Source organism: Rhinoderma darwinii, chromosome 7 (assembly GCF_050947455.1).
Source record: "Rhinoderma darwinii isolate aRhiDar2 chromosome 7, aRhiDar2.hap1, whole genome shotgun sequence".
NCBI lineage: Eukaryota > Metazoa > Chordata > Amphibia > Anura > Rhinodermatidae > Rhinoderma > Rhinoderma darwinii.
Window position 1 is genome coordinate 111,966,796 of NC_134693.1, and position 18,416 is coordinate 111,985,211.

At 41.5% G+C, this 18,416-nt stretch overlaps 1 protein-coding gene across 3 annotated transcripts in view; it reads left to right on the forward strand.

The window, feature by feature from the left end:
* Positions 1 to 18,416, forward strand: part of VGLL4 (vestigial like family member 4) — a 98,773-nt gene that overhangs the window by 47,796 nt on the left and 32,561 nt on the right. The window contains exon 1 of one of the 3 annotated variants that reach the window (XM_075833845.1): positions 16,568 to 17,141. The exons of the other annotated variants lie outside the window; for them this stretch is intronic. Within the exon in view, the coding sequence (XP_075689960.1) occupies positions 17,060 to 17,141 (82 nt within the window). The 5' untranslated portion in view covers positions 16,568 to 17,059. Of the gene's footprint in view, positions 1 to 16,567; positions 17,142 to 18,416 lie in introns of those variants that run through there. 3 annotated transcript variants of the gene reach the window in all.

Genomic DNA, 18,416 nt, shown 5'->3' on the forward strand with positions numbered 1-18,416 from the left:
TCCACTTCTTCTCAGCGGAGAGCAGCCCGAGGTCTGTAGGATCTGTAGCCTCTGAATGTAATGAGTGGTCTTATTGAAGAATGGCAAACAAATATTCTAAAATAAAAATGCTGAGAAATGTAAACACAAATCACATTAAGAAAACAAACCTTTATGTATATAGTATTTAAATAAAACTTAAAAAAAAAGGGATTTTACAAAGGGGCATTCCGGAGAGGAACAAGGCTTAGATTGTGGTGCAATTTTAGATTAGAATGTTGGGAAGTATGACTTCTAAGAAAGATGAGTAACCTAAATTGCCCACCGACACGTGGCGCATGGAACGGGACCTACGGATGTAGTCGGGGTATTCTCACTACGACTACCAACGCGGCCAGAAGTTACTGGAATGAATGAGATTTTATAAAATCCGATTTGCATAGTGCAGTTAAAAACTGGGCATTCTGCAGCTTTAGTATGCCCTGGCAGTTTTCTACTTTTTTTTTTAAAAAAAATTTACATTTTTCCCCCATTTGAGGTAAAAAACCGAATGTGAAAAGTGTGATCGTACTTTTGATGTGTGGTTTCTGCCATTGCAGGTTTCCATTTAAACTACTTAGACCGTTTTCCTAGAACTGTTTCTTTAATAAAATGACTTGTTGAAATGACTATTTTACGTGTGGTTTTGTCTCTGATAAATTATTACTGACCCCTGTAAATATACCCTAAGAGTCTGGAATCTATTGACTCTTATGTCCCCCTGCTTCCTTAGTGATATTGGGGGAATTTATCAAGCTCTTAGGGCTCATTCAGACGAGCGTGTTCCTTGTCCGCGTGCTGTCCGTTGAAATAACTGACCGCACACAGACCCATGCATTTCAATGGGGCAATTCAGACATGCGTCAGTTTTCACACCGCGAGTGTCTGTCTGTTGCGTGACACTCACTGCATGTATTGGTGCATTTTTGCGGACGTTGTCGCCCATTGAATTCTATGGGTGCGTGAAAACCACGGATGACATCCGTGCAGTGTCCGTGTTTCATGCATTAGTTGCTAAGAAATGCAGAGAAAAGGAAGTTCTTGCACAGACCTGAAAAACTGATGCCACACGCAAAGCACACGGACATGAAAAGCAGGAAATACGGTCTGTTTTTTTGCTCACGCAAATCGGACACGCTCGTGTGACTGTAGCTTTATAGTAAGAATGTCCTTTGTTGCCCATAGCAACTCCACAACTTTCATATATTAACCCTTTCCCGAAATCCGCCGTGTGTATATATACGGCGCACGCCGGGTGGGGGTGTATGGACAAGAGTGTCTGCTGTGCGTTACAGCCAACCCTTCCGGGTAACGAGCGGGATCCCGCACGTTTAATCCGTTAAATGCTGCAGTCAATAGCGACCGTGGCATTGACCGGCAGGGCTTCACAGGAGACTTTCAGAATCACGATATACTGCAATACATTAGTAGATCGCTAGGGGGACAAGTACAAAACAGTCAAATCAAGTTGTTTTTTTCTTTAATAAATAAAATAAAGAAATTTTAAGTAAAAAAAAAAAACAAAGACTTTACCCTCAAGCACCATGTAAAAAAATAAACTCACATTACTGGTATTGAGGAGTCCGTAAAAGTCTGAACTATTACAATATAGAATTATTTAGTCCGCATGGTGATCGCCATAAAAAGTTAAAACCGCCAGAATTGCTGTTTTGTGGCCACGTCATGTCCCACAAAAAAAATTAGTCTCGTGTATCCCAAAATGGTACCAATATAAACTACATCTCACCCGCAAAAAATAAGCCCTCATACTGCTAAATCGAAGGAAAAATAAAAAAGTTAGGCCTCTCATAATGTGGCGACAAAACTCAAATTTTATTTTTAACAATCAGTTTTTTCCTTGTAAAAGTAAAACGTAAAAAAAAAAAAAAAATGTATAAATTTGGTATCTCTGTAATCGTATTGACCCGCAGAATAAAGTGAACGTGCAGTTTTTCCCGCTTGGTGAACGCCATAAAACCAAAACCACCCAAAGGATTGAGGAATCGCAGTGTTTTTCCTATTCCACCCCACAATTTTTTTCCCAGTTTCCCACTACATTATTTGGTACAATAAATGGTGCTGTGAAAATTTACAACTCGTCCCTCATTGCCCTCATGCGGCAATATCGATGGAAAAATAAAAAAAGTTACGGCTTTTGGAAAGTGGGGAGGAATAAACAAAAGTGAAAATCCGAGAAATGGCTGCGGCGGAAAAGTTGTTGCCCTTAAATTAAAACTGATCGGCGTTTCTTTGACACTCCGGCCTATTTATCGCTGGTACGAATAAAACCGATGTCACCGAATTCATGAAAACTGAACGCAGGGGAACAATCTGCACAACCGGCTGGAATATCTGAACGCATGGGGACATAATCTTCTCTTGGTCTAGAATCTGAATGCGAGCACTAGGGGTCTGTTTAAAGAGGCTCTGTCACCAGATTTTGCAACCCCTATCTGCTATTGCAGCAGATAGGCGCTGCAATGTAGATTACAGTAACGTTTTTATTTTTAAAAAACGAGCATTTTTGGCCAAGTTATGACCATTTTTGTAGTTATGCAAATGAGGCTTGCAAAAGTCCAAGTGGGTGTGTTTAAAAGTAAAAGTCCAAGTGGGCGTGTATTATGTGCGTACATCGGGGCGTTTTTAATACTTTTACTAGCTGGGCGCTCTGAAGAGAAGTATCATCCTCTTCTCTTCAGAACGCCCAGCTTCTGACAGTGCAGATCTGTGACGTCACTCACAGGTCCTGCATCGTGACGGCCACATCGGCACCAGAGGCTACAGTTGATTCTGCAGCAGCATCGGCGTTAGCAGGTAAGTCGATCTTTTATTAAAAACGCCCCGATGTACGCACATAATACACGCCCACTTGGACTTTTACTTTTAAACACACCCACTTGGACTTTTGCAAGCCTCATTTGCATAACTACAAAAATGGTCATAACTTGGCCAAAAATGCTCGTTTTTTAAAAATAAAAACGTTACTGTAATCTACATTGCAGCGCCGATCTGCTGCAATAGCAGATAGGGGTTGCAAAATCTGGTGACAGAGCCTCTTTAAATCACGTATTTGGACCCAGTTAGGGCATATGTTGGCATTTCAAAAAAACAAAAACCCTCCTGTACAGGACCCATTATTTCTGTTGCTTATAGTGCCAGCATATTCCGCACAGAACTTGCTTTTATGCGTTGTACCCATTGGGGCTCACAATTTAAATTCCTTATCTGTTTTTTGGCGTCTGGTATGAAACTGGAGTACCCGGACAAAAAACCGCACAGACACGGGAATACCATACAAACTCCATGCATAGGATCCTGTGGGGCGCACGCCTCTGGTCCGCATCTATTTGACAGGTTTCCATCTGGATCCTGTCTCTTTTAACCTGCCAGAATAACATAACATGCCACATTTTTGTGTCCTGTTATTGCAATATAATTCAAGGCAACCGGATGGAACTGGAACGGTGTCGTGTGGCACCCTCCTTCTAAACATACAGGATGCCCAAACCGGCTCAAGACTATGCAGTTTAGTGTCTCTCGTATCGTCCCCTCTGGTGTATACATTTCCGTAAGTTTTTTTTGGTTTATTGTACATGAGAAGTGGACTCATGTATTCTCGTATTATATCATTGGACCGTCCCAGAGGCCGGATAATGAAGTGTGATAAATACAGTAATCATTAACAGAACATGATTTACAAATTGTTTATCCGGTACTTATGGACTTTGAGTCATGCATTTAGGAGATGACTTTCTCTTCCAGATCACTTCCTAAGTAATAAACTCTCCATCTGTCTGAATATAAATATTTGCATTCAATTCCTCAGAGTTTATTGCAGGTTACTAGACAGAGGGTTTAGGAATTTCAGGAATGCTTGCTGTACTAATAGCATACACTAGGTGGGGCTATAGACACATGGACTCCTATGCTGAAGCACTTTCTGCTGCGTAATCTACTCACTCCTTTCACTTCACAATTTTATTAGTCTTTTTTTTTTTTCATCCTTGTCATATATCGTAACTCCCTATTGTGGTGGTTGTTAGTTAGAATAATATTGCTTGTTTCCAAATTATGCAGCAGGATCTTTAGTATATGTATGTCTGAGACTTAAAGGCTATGTACACCTTTTTGTTAAAAAAAAAAAAAAAAAAAAAAATCTGTTTGGTGCAACTTTCTCATTTTTATTAATGATTTTTACTCTGAGGTACAGCTGCTTTGTATTCTGTATAGTGCTTCCGTGTGGTGCGCGTGATGCGCAAAAAAAGCAGAAATATAGGACATGTCGTGAGTTTTACGCAGCGGACTCACGCTGTGCAAAAATCACGGACTGTCTGCACGGCCCCATAGGCTAACATAGGTCCATGCGACGCGCGTATTACACGTTCATGTAAATCCGCCCTATGTTCACACTGAGTATTTTGCAGGAGGAATATCAGCCTCAAAATTCCGTTTGGAAGTTTGAGGCAGATTTTCCTCTCCCTGCACGCCGATTTTCGCTGAGTTTTTCGCCAAGCGGCCATTGAGCGCCGCGGGCATAAAACACCACGAAATACGCTTTCTCTGCCTCCCATTGAAGTCAATGGGAGGGCAGAGGCGGAAACGCCCGAAGATAGGGCATGTCGCTTCTTTTTCCCGCGAGGCAGTTTTACTGCTCGCTGGAAAAAGACGCCGCCGCCTCCCATTGAAATCAATGAGAGGCATTTTCGGGCCGTTTTTGACGAGTTTTGTGACGCGGTTTTCGCGTCAAACTAGTCAAAATACTCTGTGTGAACATAGCCTTAGGCTGTGTTCAGAGTTTTTTGCAGGAGGAAAATTCTGCCTCAAAATTCCGTTTGGGATTTTGAGGCAGATTTTTGCCTTCCTGCATGTCGTTTGCCGCGATTTTTGCAGCGATTTTCGCAACGTTTTTCGCCCGTGGCCATGGAGTGCTACAGCCAAAAAACTCAGCGAAATACGCTCTCTGCCTCCCATTGATGTCAATGGGAGGTCAGAGACGTAACTGCGCGAAGATAGGGCATGTCCCTTCTTTCTCCCACAAGGCGGTTTTACCGCTCGCGGGAGAAAACCGCCCCCGCCTCCCATTGAAATCAATGGGAGGCATTTTCGGCTGGTTTTTGACAATTTTTGCGGAGCGGTTTCAGCTCCAAAAAGCTTGTCAAAATACTCAGTGTGAACAGGCCCTAAGGGTTATAATTGTCTGTCTTTTGTTAATGGTCTTTTTCTTGCAATTAGGTTATCGATGCGCTCTGTCCAAATCCTAACCTACAGGGTGTTGTAATGCCGTCTCTTCCAACACTGGTTACATAGTCAGAGGGTTTGGAAGTAATCTCCAAAAGTTAAGACACCTGTAAGGAATAGTTTGCATCCAATTCAAACCCTAATTTTCTTTCTGTGTTGCAGAGCAGCTGCCCTTTATGTCTTCCCTGAATAAAAGCCCTTAAAATCTGAAATTCAGACTATTGTTGCGTTTTGAGGTTAAAAATTAATATTCTTATGTTTTTATCTTACCTTTAAACCATTTCACGTTATTTGTTGTACCAGAACTGTAATGTAAAAAATAACTGGAAAAATTGAGGTGTTCTAAAACTTTTGACGTGTGTGTAAACTAAATTAAATAAATGTATGTGTATGTATTTGCAACTCTGTTGACCCCCCCCCCCCCACCCCACTTAGATCTCCTCTGTTTGTCTGTCTCCGCTTCCTGGACCACTTGCTTACAAACCTAAAATGGTGCCTAATTTTAATGATTCTCTCGGGAGTTGCTTCAAGTTTTTATTAGTTTGCTTTCCCTGTGCCTTCTGTATATATATTTTTTTTAATTCTATACTCTGAATATTACGCAAAGTTCCAGAGTAGGCCTCCAGGGGGAGCTCCTTCACTAGCATTAAATACATTTTGGATATACCGGATTATATAGAAGTTTCTGTGTTTTTCTTTAAAACGTCAGAGCGTCTGTGGCAAGCAATACGTTCTAACCGTCCTGACCTTTGCGGCATAACCGGTGTTACGCATTACCTAACCTGTTATTGGTTCTTTAAATAGCCGACCCCATGAGGTTGGATTAATGCGATGTTCAAATCTTGTAGAAATGTAGTCTTTGATAGAATCCAAACTGAGTTACTTCAAGACTAGTGTATTAAGAGACCGGCACACGTAGAAAGGTATATGGCTTTTAGATGCACTTTATCCTGTATATGAGAGGGCTATGCGTTATTGACTTTATCTCTTCTTCCAATGGTGTTGGTTGGTTTTTTTCACTTTTCTGTCATGTGATTGACTTATTAAAGAGTGGGAGTGGAATATGTCATGGACAACAACCACTATGGTGTCTCTTATTCACTATTCCTGCCTATTTCCTTCTAGACCTTGACCCCCATTCATCTGTATAGATGAATACTGTCAGATTGGGGTTCGTGACAGTGTACAGAACTGTGATGTCACTGATGTGCGTGGAGCCTGTGTAACGGCTCATAGTCCTGTAATACGCAGCCATAGGCACTCTGTGTGCTGCCATATAGTGACACCGTATTACCGAAGTTCTGTAGGTAGACAGAAGTTCAACATTCAACTTTTTGGGTGAAGTCTGGAGTGCGTAGTTGTTGGCCAAATTCCGTTGCTTGATTGGGTGCCGTTTACACCGTGAACAAGTCTTCTATCACTACCAATTCCTTAGTAAAAGGTACCGGCAGAGTGTAGCAAACTTTGTGTTAATCTCCATACATGTGTTAATTCCCACCACTGTGATTGCTGATTTTGATCTTCCCCTTGATGACTCAACTACATCTGTATAAACATCTGCAATCTCTCAGTGAGGTCTCCTTAACAAACCACATCCTGGTGTGTGAACAGACACAATAAAAATCCCCTGCACTGCTGCCCAGCTCCGGCCTCACACTTTATTACATTCTGTGCTGTCAAGTCTCTGTTCTCCACTGAGCATCTTTACACTGACGTCCCTATTATTCTACACTATATGTATGTTCTGTATACGCTGCCACGATATAGTGCCCATTCCATTATAGACTGTTGAACGTGGTGTTTTCTGCGTTGCCAAAAATTGTCCAGATTTTATTGGACACTCGTCACATTCAGACAATTATTCATATTGATGAATTTAGAACAAGTACTATACATACGGGCACCAATATCAATAAAAGGCATATGGACATCCTAGAAGGGTGGAACCCCCCTATAAGCCAGAGCGGAGTAGTGCTCCTGCTCTGGCCGTCCTAGACTGTCCATGTATTATATGGATGGCTATTCATTTGAATGGATGCCATGTAATACCACATTTCTCCTGCAGGGGCTGGCCAATAAATGCTGCTTGCCTGGTTGTTCAGAAGCCGGATCTGGATCAAAAAGGTGATCGCCGGGCAGGATACCCCTTTAAATTGAGTTATAGGACATGAGACCGCTGTATGGCATAATACAGAGGTGTTCTCTCCTCGCCATAATATGGAATATGCCACATTTGTTTTTTTTTTCTGTTGGTTTCTATATGAAGCTGTCACTAGCTGCCTGACCGTTTTTAGTGTCTAACCGTTTTATGCACAAGACGTCTGCCCATTCTTAGCCAGGCCCATAAACCGAAAAATGTAAGCAAGTGTGAAAGATGTGACGTCCATTTTTCCCCATATAATTCCTGCACAATGTGGTGTTATTAATGATACTATATAAAGGAGTTTTTAAAACTGGTGCAAAGGAAAGTGGAGTAGTTGTTCATAGCAACCAATCCGGTTAAGGCCCCCTGCACATGTAGCGGATTTTCTGACTGGATTTGCAGGACGTTTTCCACACAAAATTCAGATCATGCTGCGGATTATTCTGTTTTGGATATTCGCTAAGCATTTCACCATTTTTCATATAGAAGGGGTGAAAATCTTAACAAATCCACCAAATGTGTTGGTACCCTGAGGCTACGTGAATACGTTGCAGAATTTGAGGCGCAAAATCTGCATCAAAACGGCAGATAAATTCAGGTAATTCCACAAGTAAAATCTGCACTCAATATTGTGGGGGGGGGGGGGGGTTTAGATGAGAATTGTACGTTTTGATGTGGAAACAGGTGCAGAGCAAATGCTGCAGATTTGGTGTGTTTTTTTTTTTTATATTTTGTTATTTTATAAACCTTGTTAAATACAATTCTGAGACGTAAGATCAATTGACGTCGTGGAGTTTAAAATTTGCACTACGGAAAAGTTTTGGAATGTATAGAGGAGATTACTTGAAATAACACATACTTAGCTGGTGTACTGTATTATGCCGCGGATTTGCAGGTAAATCTGTGCGGAAAAATCAGCATGTAATAAACACCGCGTGATTGACCGGAAGCTTTCATTACAAAAGGGCACTCTGAAAAATGAGAGCTGGAATCTGATTGGTTGCCCTGTGCACTTCACACTATTTTTTTATACCTACCCCCCCCCCATCATCCTCTCCGTGCAGAGAGTTTGTAAAGGCTTTGGCTACAGTCACACGTTATGTGGTTAATCAGATTTAGGGTCAGATTTTCAGACGTTTTTGTAGCAACTTGCGTTTTTCGCGGCGTATTTTATGGATGTAATTGGAGCTCTTTTTCAATGGACTCAATGAAAAACGCCTTCAAAAATGTCCCACGAAGTGACGTGCACTTTTTCGCGGGCGTCTTTTTACGCGCCATATTTTGACAGCGACGATTAAAATAACACCTCAGGAACAGAACACTGTAAAACCCATTGCAAGCAATGGGCAGATGTTTGTAGGCGTAATTGAGCCGTAAAACGCCCGAATTACGGCTGAAAACACTGCATGTGAACATACCCTTAACGTGAAGGAGTGGGGTAAAGGAAAACCATTACGCTCAAAGTCTCCATGCAGCTCGAGTTTTGGCCTAGAATAGTTTTTGTTGGTGGAGGGTTTGAGGAGGGGGTAGATGTCGTCAAATCACACCTGAGTGTTTTTCCTCCTGCCATGCAATCTGTCTGCCTGGTGGTTTTAGCAGCTGTTTAGTCACTAATTTGGCAGGTGGAGCTGAAACAACAACCTCATGTGAAGATCTTTTCTCTCTGTTTTTCAGTAAATCCCTAAATACACTGGGGGAGATTCATCAAGCGTTGTGCAGGGGAAAAGCGAAGTAGCTCATAGCAACCAATAAGATTCCACCTCTTATTTTTCAAATGCCCTTTGGAAAATTAAAGCCACAACCTGATTGGTTACCATGGGCAACTGAGCAAAATTCACCCTACACGGAGTTCATTGCTGGAGGTTCCAGCGCCCAGACCTTGTCCTGATCGAGAGCTGCTAATAGAGGGGACACCAGAGCAGGGGACCCCTTCCTCCAAAACACAAAGTGAATATAAAGACTAGACACCCCTGTTAAAATGCCAGGTATTCGTCATGCTACAAAATCTGTACAAGATGAATAATTTCAGAACTTTTCCCACCTTTTTAATGTAACCGATATGTACAATTGTATTGAAAAACAAACAAATCTTTTAGGGTGGAAAAATAAGAATAAAAATCAAAAATAATGTGGTTGTATAAATATGTACAATTTTTTTCATTTTTTACCTCTGCATTTCAGCAGCCATAACTTTTTTTTAATTTTCTCACTGGCGTGGCCGTATGAGGCCTCGATTTATGTGGGAGAAATTGTATTTTTTTTTTGCAATCGCGGGTCCCCGATGGGGTGTCATGGCAGCCGGGGGCTTGATAAAAGCCCCCAGGTCTGCCCTGGACATATGCCTGTTAGGACGCGCCGGAGATTTACACTGACAGGCAATAATGCTCTGGTATACAAAGTATACCAGAGCATTATATCAGCGATCTGAAGATCGCACAGTAAAGTCCCCTAGTGGGACTAATGAAATAAATAATAAATGTGAAATAAAGATTAATAATAGTTACAGTAAAAAAATAATTTTTTTTCTTCCATAAAAAGTGGTTTGATTTAGTAAAAGTGTAAAAAATAAATAAAAGTACACATATATGGTATCGCCGCGACCGTAATGACTCCATTAATAAAGTTAATATGTAATTTAAACCGCAAGGTGAACACCGTTAAAAAAAAACGCAAAAAACAATGGCAAATTTTTTTTCCATTGCCCCCCAAAAAAGTAATAATAAAAATGAATCAAGTCCCATGCACCCCAAAACAGTACCAATCAAAACTACGTCTCGTCCTGCAGAAAACAAGCCCAAAAAATCACTACATTGATGGAAAAATAAAAAAGTTACGGCTCTTGGAAAGAGACGATGCAAAAACAAATAATTTTAATTCAAAAGTGTTTTTATTGTGCAAAAGTCGTAAAACATAAAAAAACCTCTACATATGTGGTATCGCCGTAATCGTACCGACCCATAGGATAAAGGTAACATGTTATTTATGTCGCATAGTGAACGGCGTCAATTTAAAAACGCATAGAACAATGGCGGAATTTCAGTTTTTTTTTTTATAATTTCCCCCCCCAAAAAAGTTAATAGAAGTTAATAAAAAAATTATATGTACCCAAAAATGGTGCTATTAAAAAGTACAACTAATCCCGCAAAAAACAAGTCCTCATACAGCTATGTAGACGAAAAAATAAAAAACTTAACTCTTTGAATGCGACTATAGAAAAACGAATAAAATAGCTTGGTCATTAGGGCCTAAAATGGGCTGGTCACTAAGGGGTTAAGGGATAACTTTTTTTACAACTCTATTTTTTGCTTATGTATTAGCATACTCTTGTATGCTAATACATTACAATGTGTCACTATGACACAGGCTGCTGTTAGGGCAGCACATAGTGTGCCCTAACAGCAGGCAAACTGAACAGTCAGCCCTGGGGTCCTTTCTAGGTCCCCAGGGCTGACCGCAGAGGGATTCCCTGCTCTCTCATCACGTCATCGGGTTTCCAGTGACGCGATCAAAGAGGGGAGTTCCCTTTGATAATGCCGCAGACCGTGGCGATCAAAGGGTTAAACAGCTGGGGTCCGAATGTTTTCCGACCCCAGCTGTATTCAGAAGGCTTCTCTAAGATCAGGAGCTGTAAGTTACAGCTCCTGCTTAAAGGATGAGCGCTCACAAGAGTGCTCATCAGCCTCTTCTACAGAGATGCCAAAATATGTCTCTGTAGACGAAGCACATGCACCGCCTGCTGTCAATAGACGGTGGGTGGTCGTTAAACTAATACGATGTTGAATTACCCTTAGACTTCTACCCAAAAAGACTGAATGCTGTCAGTCAATCAGCATGGCACCTCTTGACTTGGCAGTTATTGCCCACTCCATATTTGTCAGATTGCGAGGGCAATTCCTATGTACAGCCCTCTTCAGGTCACCCCACAGATTTTCAATGGGATTAATTTGTTGCGCCATTCCATAACTTTGATCTTCTTCTAGTGTAGCCATTCTTTTGTTGATTTGGAGGTATGTGTCGTGAAATTCATCTTCAGCTTTATAGCAAAGGCCTGCAGGTTTTGAGCCAATACTAACTGATATTTGGAACGGTTCATAATTCCCTTCACCTTGAATAAAGCCCCAGTTCCAGCTGCAGAAAAACAGCCCCGAAGCGTAATGCTGATCCTACCGTGCTTCACTGTGGGTATGGTATTCATTTGGTGATGTGCAATGTTGGCTTTGCGCCAAACATACCTTTTGGAATTATGGCCAAAAAGTTCAACCTTGGTCTCATCAGACCATAACACGTTTTCCCACATGCTTTTGGCAGACTTGATGTAGGTCTTTGCAAAACAAAGCCGAGCTTGATGTTTTTCTTTGTTAGAAAAGGCTTCCGCCTTGCCATCCTACCCCACAGCCCAGACATATGAAGAACACTGGATTGTTGTCACGTGCACTACACAACAAGTAGCTGCCAGAAAGTTGCTGTAGGCCTCTTGGTAGCCTGCCGGACAAATTTTCGTCTTGTCTTTTTCATCAAGCTTTCAGGGACATCTAGTTATGGTAATGTCACTGTTGTGCCAAATGTAATCCACTTCTTGATGACCATCTTCACTGTGTTCCATGGTATATCTAATGCCTTGGAAATTCTTTGGTACCCTTCTCCTGACAGATGCCTTTCAACAATCAGATCCATGTGACGTGTTGTAAGCTCTTTACGGACCATGGCTTTTGCTGTCACATGCAACGAATATAATGTCGGGAAAATCCTAATAGAACAGCTGAACTTTATATGGGGTTACTCAGAATCGCTTTAAATAATGGCAGCTGTGTACGGACTACTATTTAACATGAGCTTAAATGTGATTGGCTAATTCTGAACACAACCACATTCCCAATTATAAGAGGGTGTTAACACTTATGCAACCACATTATTTTTTTATTCCCCTCTAAATGATTTGAGTTTTGTTTTTTGTTTTTTAATGGAATTGTACAGATTATGGGTCACATTATAGGTGGAAAAAGTTCTGAAATGATTCATCTTGTACTGATCTTTTGACATGACAAAAACTTGCCATTTTAACATGGGTGTGTAGATAGATTATATATTATATTTTATCCGCTGTAGCACAATCCATACATACACAACAGAGAAAAACCTGCATTGACCTCCATATGTCAGGGAGTATCTTTATATACACGAGGCCTGTATGAGCTGTGCGGCTCCATACTAGAGGCGCTTTGCAAGCTCCTTGCCAGTGGTCCAATGGACCCGCTATAGTCCAAATGAACCGATAGACTATGGCTGCCTGTCAGTTGTACTAAACTGAGCCTCACTCAGCAGGTAGAGTTGTCCACACGTAACTGATTTTGCTGCAGAAAATGTCTGCAGCATTTCCGCTTAAACTAGCACACTAACCACTGGGCAAAAACGGAGGGGTTTTTTTACTGCAGAAAATTGTGCGGATTTTGCTGCATTTTTTTTTCTATGCTAGATCATCTCCTAGCATCGAGGTAATTTCTGCATGGAAATTTTCTGCAGCGTGTAGATGAGATTTGTTAAATCTAACCTACTTTGCTGCTATTGTATTCTGAGTATTTTCCATCCGCAATTCTGGACGCAGTGTGGACAAGCCCTAAGGCTAAATGCACACGTTACGTATTTTGCTGCTGAAAACACGCAGGGAAACCCCAAGAAATTTGCAGGGGAAAAAACGCACCAAGGTGTGTTTTTGCTGCGTAAATAGCATGTTCATGCTGCAGGTTTTACTGCGTATTCCTGTATTTTCTACAGGGATAGAATTCGCAAGCGGAATCGTGAGCTAAATTAACATGCTGCGGTTTTGAAATATTACGTCCCTAGAAATACTGCAGCGTGGACAAAAGAGTACCTAGAATCTGATAGACTTTGCTGGTACTGGATTACGCTGCGGTTTTGTGGCACTCAAATACGCGATGCAGAGCCACACACAATGTGACGTGTGCTCTCCTGGATCCAATTCTGGTTTTGGCTTACAAAATACAGACCATCTGCACTGTGGGAACCCAGCCTTAGGGTTGATTCACACGAATGTCGGGAAACTCTGGCGTGAAAACCAGAAGGTTTTTTACCCGTGCGGGTCTCGTTTTCACGCATCCCGATAGACTTAAGTCTATAAAGGGACCCGTGAAAGCGGAAGAAATTAGGACATATTCTATCTTTCAATGGATCCTCCACACGGTCCGTTGAAACAACCACTGTGTGAATAGCCCCATTGAAATACATGCATCTGTGTGACGGCCGTTGTCATAACTGCTGTCACACGGACGTATTAATTGTTTGTGTGATTAAGCCCTTAGGCCTGATTCTCACGAACGTGTTAAACGTCCGTGGGATGGCCGTTGAAACAGCGGCCGTCCCACGAACCTATGTAATGCAATGTGGCCGTTCACGCAGCCGTTGTTTCAACGGACCGTGTCAAGGGTCCGTGCGAAAATAGTACATGTCCTATCTTTTCACGCATCCCCCCATAGACTCTCAACTGTGGTGGATGCGTGACATCGCGTCCCGCAGCACTGAGCATGGATGCACCTTGGACGTGAAAAACTGCAGTTTTTCATGTCCGAGATGTGCAGCGCTCGTATGAATCAGGCCTTCGGGTTCAGACAGGGCGGATACACTGCGTAAAAGTACACTGCGTATGCACCCTGGACCCCGCAGGGAATTCCGGCCAAAAAACCGCACCAAATTGTGGTGCAGTTTTTTGGGCGGCATGTCCTCTACGCAAAACAGGTTAAAAAAAAAAAAGTTTACTCACCCGTAGTCATGGGACTACTGCAGCTTGTGATTTGGCTGCAGCAGTCACATGGGATGACACATCATCCCAGGAGGTCGGCCTCCACTTAGAAGCTTTGAGATCTGGCTTAACTTTTTAAAATGTATTTACTTTTTTCTGAGTTTAGATTTTGCGGCAGAAGGACTGCGATTCTGCAGCTAAAATCAAACATCTGCTATTTGTTGCAAGTTTCTACCTCCCTATTGAATACAATGGGGGAAACCCGCAACAGAGACCCAGCACAGGTTAATTTTATTTTTTTTGTTCAAATCTCATCCACTCTGCTGGTACTGTAATCCACTGTGTATTTTCCACCACGAAATGTGTTGCAGAAAATTAGCAGTATTTATGTTACGTATGAACATACCCTTAGGCTGGTAAACGCTGAAGAATTTACAAATCGGAATTCTGTGCAGAAATTCTGCAGCATTTAGGGTAGGAACACCGTGTAAACACCTGCGGCTTTTCCGCAACGGATAAATTGCGAAAAATCCACAGTGTATGATCGTAGCAGCAGTGTGGGTGAGATTTCAACAAATCCCGTCCCCACACTGCAGTAAATATCCGCCCAAAAAAAACGCACACAAATTCTCCTGCGGTGCGGTTACTTCAACCGCAGCATGTTAATTAATTCTGCGTATACGCAACTCTTCTGTTGCGGGTCTACCCATTTAATTCAATGTGGGGTGCTTAAACCCGCAACAAAGCAGTGTGTGTTGCGATATTTGCGGCGGAATCACAGCGATGCGCTGCAAAAATCGCAAGTAAGAAAAAAATATATATATATACTTTACCCCCAGAGTTCCCTGCTTCTTCAGTCCTGCCTCCCTGGATGATGTTGCAGGCCATGTGACCGCTGCAGCCAATCACAGGCTGCAGCATCACGTGGCCTGCAACATCATCCCAGGAGGCCGGACTACACGCCGAGCAGAGGGAAGGGGTAATTATGAACTTTTTTTTGGGGGGGGGGTTTCGCCGCTGCTTCGAAGCAGAAATTCCGCAGAAAAAACGCATCGCGATGTGGTGCCATTTTCCAGATGGCAATCCCTGCGGTGACCAGGGCGGATACGCTGCGCAGCTTAACGCAGTGTATCCGCACTAACTACTTTGTAAACGTTCCTACCCTTAAAGTAGCAGCAAAGTACTGCAGGTTTTCCCCATTTAGTTAAATGGGATAGTAAATCCCGCAACAAATAGTATGTTTAGACTTTTGCGATTCTGCCGGAAAAATCGCACATCAGAAAAAAACAATTAACAAAAACCCTACCCCCCACCCCGGGCATTGTCCTAGAGACTCATTCCTCTGTTTGGTCTAGGCTGGCCTCCTGGGATGACGTATCGCAGGTGGCCGGACTACAGAGATTAGAAGAATGAGTCTGATACCCGGGGGTTCGTATTAATTTATTCGATTTATTTTATGTACATGATTATGGGGGCAGCCATCTTGCCTGAGCTGCTGTTAACCAAAGAAGGAAACCAATTGACCTCCATGAGAGTTTAGAGGTCATTTGTCATTGTGCAGGAAGGGATAGGAGGAGCAGTGTCATCACCTATTGTCAATGGTGGATCCTGTGATATATATCATGTGTGTGTGTGTAATGTATATATATATATATATATATATATATATATATATATATATATATATATATATACAATTATTTTTAGTATTCTATTCATTTGTGTTACCTGTCATTGTAATCCTGTGTCTGAGAATAATGAAAGGAATGCTGAGAAGTGATCTCTACAGAACAGGAAGTGTCTGTATTGTGAGTCTTAGTGGCCAGAGAGATTTTAGGATTATTTTTTTTAATATAAATTGACATGGACAGTAAAAACAATTACCAAAAATTCTTTAAAAATGTTCGACATGGAAACCTGATTTAAACAATAGGCCCTTTTCTGATGAAACATGGGAAAGGAAATTTACATGTGATTTTGTAATAATTAAAAAAAAAATCCAACACTATTAAAACACTGTCATGTACCCCTATAGCCTTACATTAGAGGGGACATCGCCTGATCTCACACTGCATTATAGTGTGAACTCATTTGTCCGATGATATGCGCAATATATGTCGCCATGGAGCGGCTACGGATATTGGAGATACTAGTGGGTACAAGAGTTGTGCATTGCTAAGGCGTTTCTGAACGTTGCACTTTGCTGACTCCATAGTTCTCCGTAACCTGCAGCTTCCCGATCTAGAACATGTACGATCAATCCAGTGCGTTTTGTCAGGCTGGTTGCAGTAATCCCTTACACTTGTATATACCTGTGTCTGGCCTGGGGGAGGGAGCTTTGGCTGAGCTTTGTGCCACTCTCTGCTTTGACACACTCTCCCCTTACAAACACTCTGAGCATTTGGAGGAGGCTGATCTTCTGCTGCAAATATCCCTGACATGTGAGCTGCTCCAGGGAACCACTGAGCATGCTCCCTCCTCCCAGGCTGTTGGAGAGAGGAAGCTGACTTACATTGGAGTCATACCAGGCATAGACTGCGTGTCAGAGCAGTGAACTTGCAGCAGGGCTGTGAGAACTGACTGGCTTTGTCTTCAACACTTTTTTTTTCTTTTTTTTCCCCCTTTTCTTTGCCAATTTGCAGAAAGTGACCACGGTCTGGTTTAACCGGAGACCCCCCCCATAGCATTGCCAAAGCAGAGCCGTCACCTCTTCCTCTGAACGGATTTCCCTTTAATTTTTCATGTACTTTTCTCGGCTTTTGTTGTTGGAGGCTAGGCCCTTCTGTTGTGTGAAATCTTAGGGAGAGCCGGGATCTGTTCCGAACCTGTTCACCGCCTCTGTCTTTATTTTATTTTTTTTGTGGGTGAAGCGAGAAAGCTGGTCTTTCCTGCTAACCCAATAATAAATGCTGTTTATGAAGATGGATCTGTTGAACTACCAGTACCTGGACAAGATGAACAACAATATTGGCATTCTGTGCTACGAAGGTAAATTCTAACCCTTAGTTTCAGTGCTGGGGAGAAGCAAACCGATCATTCCCATCGACTTTTATACCTTTTTATCTCCTCTTTCTCCTCTCGGTAACACATGACTAGTTTATTCATTTTATTTACACTGTAGTTGGTCATTAGGAAAGTTTTTTGCAGCGTGGCGTTTGTTTACTTTTTTTTTTATTTTATTTTTTTTTTAACTTTTTTTTTTTCCTCTCTTACTGCTCTACTTTTACTTGCGTAGCATTTTATAACCTTCATGTAAAAAACAAAACATTACAAACATTTTCACTCATTTACACTAGGAAATGTGTTAGATCTGTATTTATATGCATTACATGCTTTTTTAATAAAAAAATTTTGTTAAAAAAAATAATTATATTTTTATGTTTGTCATGCTATTGGATTCTTCCATCCTACTGGTATTTACCATGCAATCAGCATATATACATTGTGTGTGGAAGACTTTTTTTTTTCTTTTTTCCCCTCTGTAACAGGAGAGGTCATAGATCACAATACTGAACACAATCTCCCCTTTGTCTGCATTCTTACTTCCTGTCCAGCTCTGCCATTGAAGGATGTGTCCCACACACAAGTCCCTTGTGGAAAGTAGTACATTATGCCAGACTGACATATTTTTAAAAAATTATTTTAAACTTCACGATTCTTCTGATTTCTGTCCTGTCCCCCGTCCCGTCCCCCCCCCCCCCTGTCCTATTGGCTCACGTTTACATTTTGTGCTTGTGTCTTTTACCCTTTTTGTTTTTGCTTCCGCAAATTATAGTGGTTTATCTAGAATGGCTAAATCCATAGGTTAATGGTATAGCCCAAAAAATGTGAATTTTAAAAGCTAATTTTAAATATTATTGAAAAAAAAAGGTAACTTTTTGGAACCGTTACATTATACACCAGTTCCAGTTGAAATAAGTGGAACTAATAAAATAAAAAAAAGTAAAAAAAATAACAATACTGTTATTTCTTTCATGATACAAAGGGGAAATAATAAAAAATCTTCCCAAAAGACTTTTACATACCCTAAATTATTTAATTGAAATTAAGTTATCCATTTATTGTTAGTTTATTTGTACCTAATTACATATTCTAAGCATCATTAACGCAAGACCCCTTCGGTATAGGCCCAGAGCATCATTTATAGACCAAGGTTTAAATGAACTACTTTTAGAATTTTTACTTTGTGCCGGGTCGTACAAACAGTTAAGTTTTTGCTGTACGTGCAGCTTTGGAGCTGGGTAATGGCCTGGTACTGAGGGG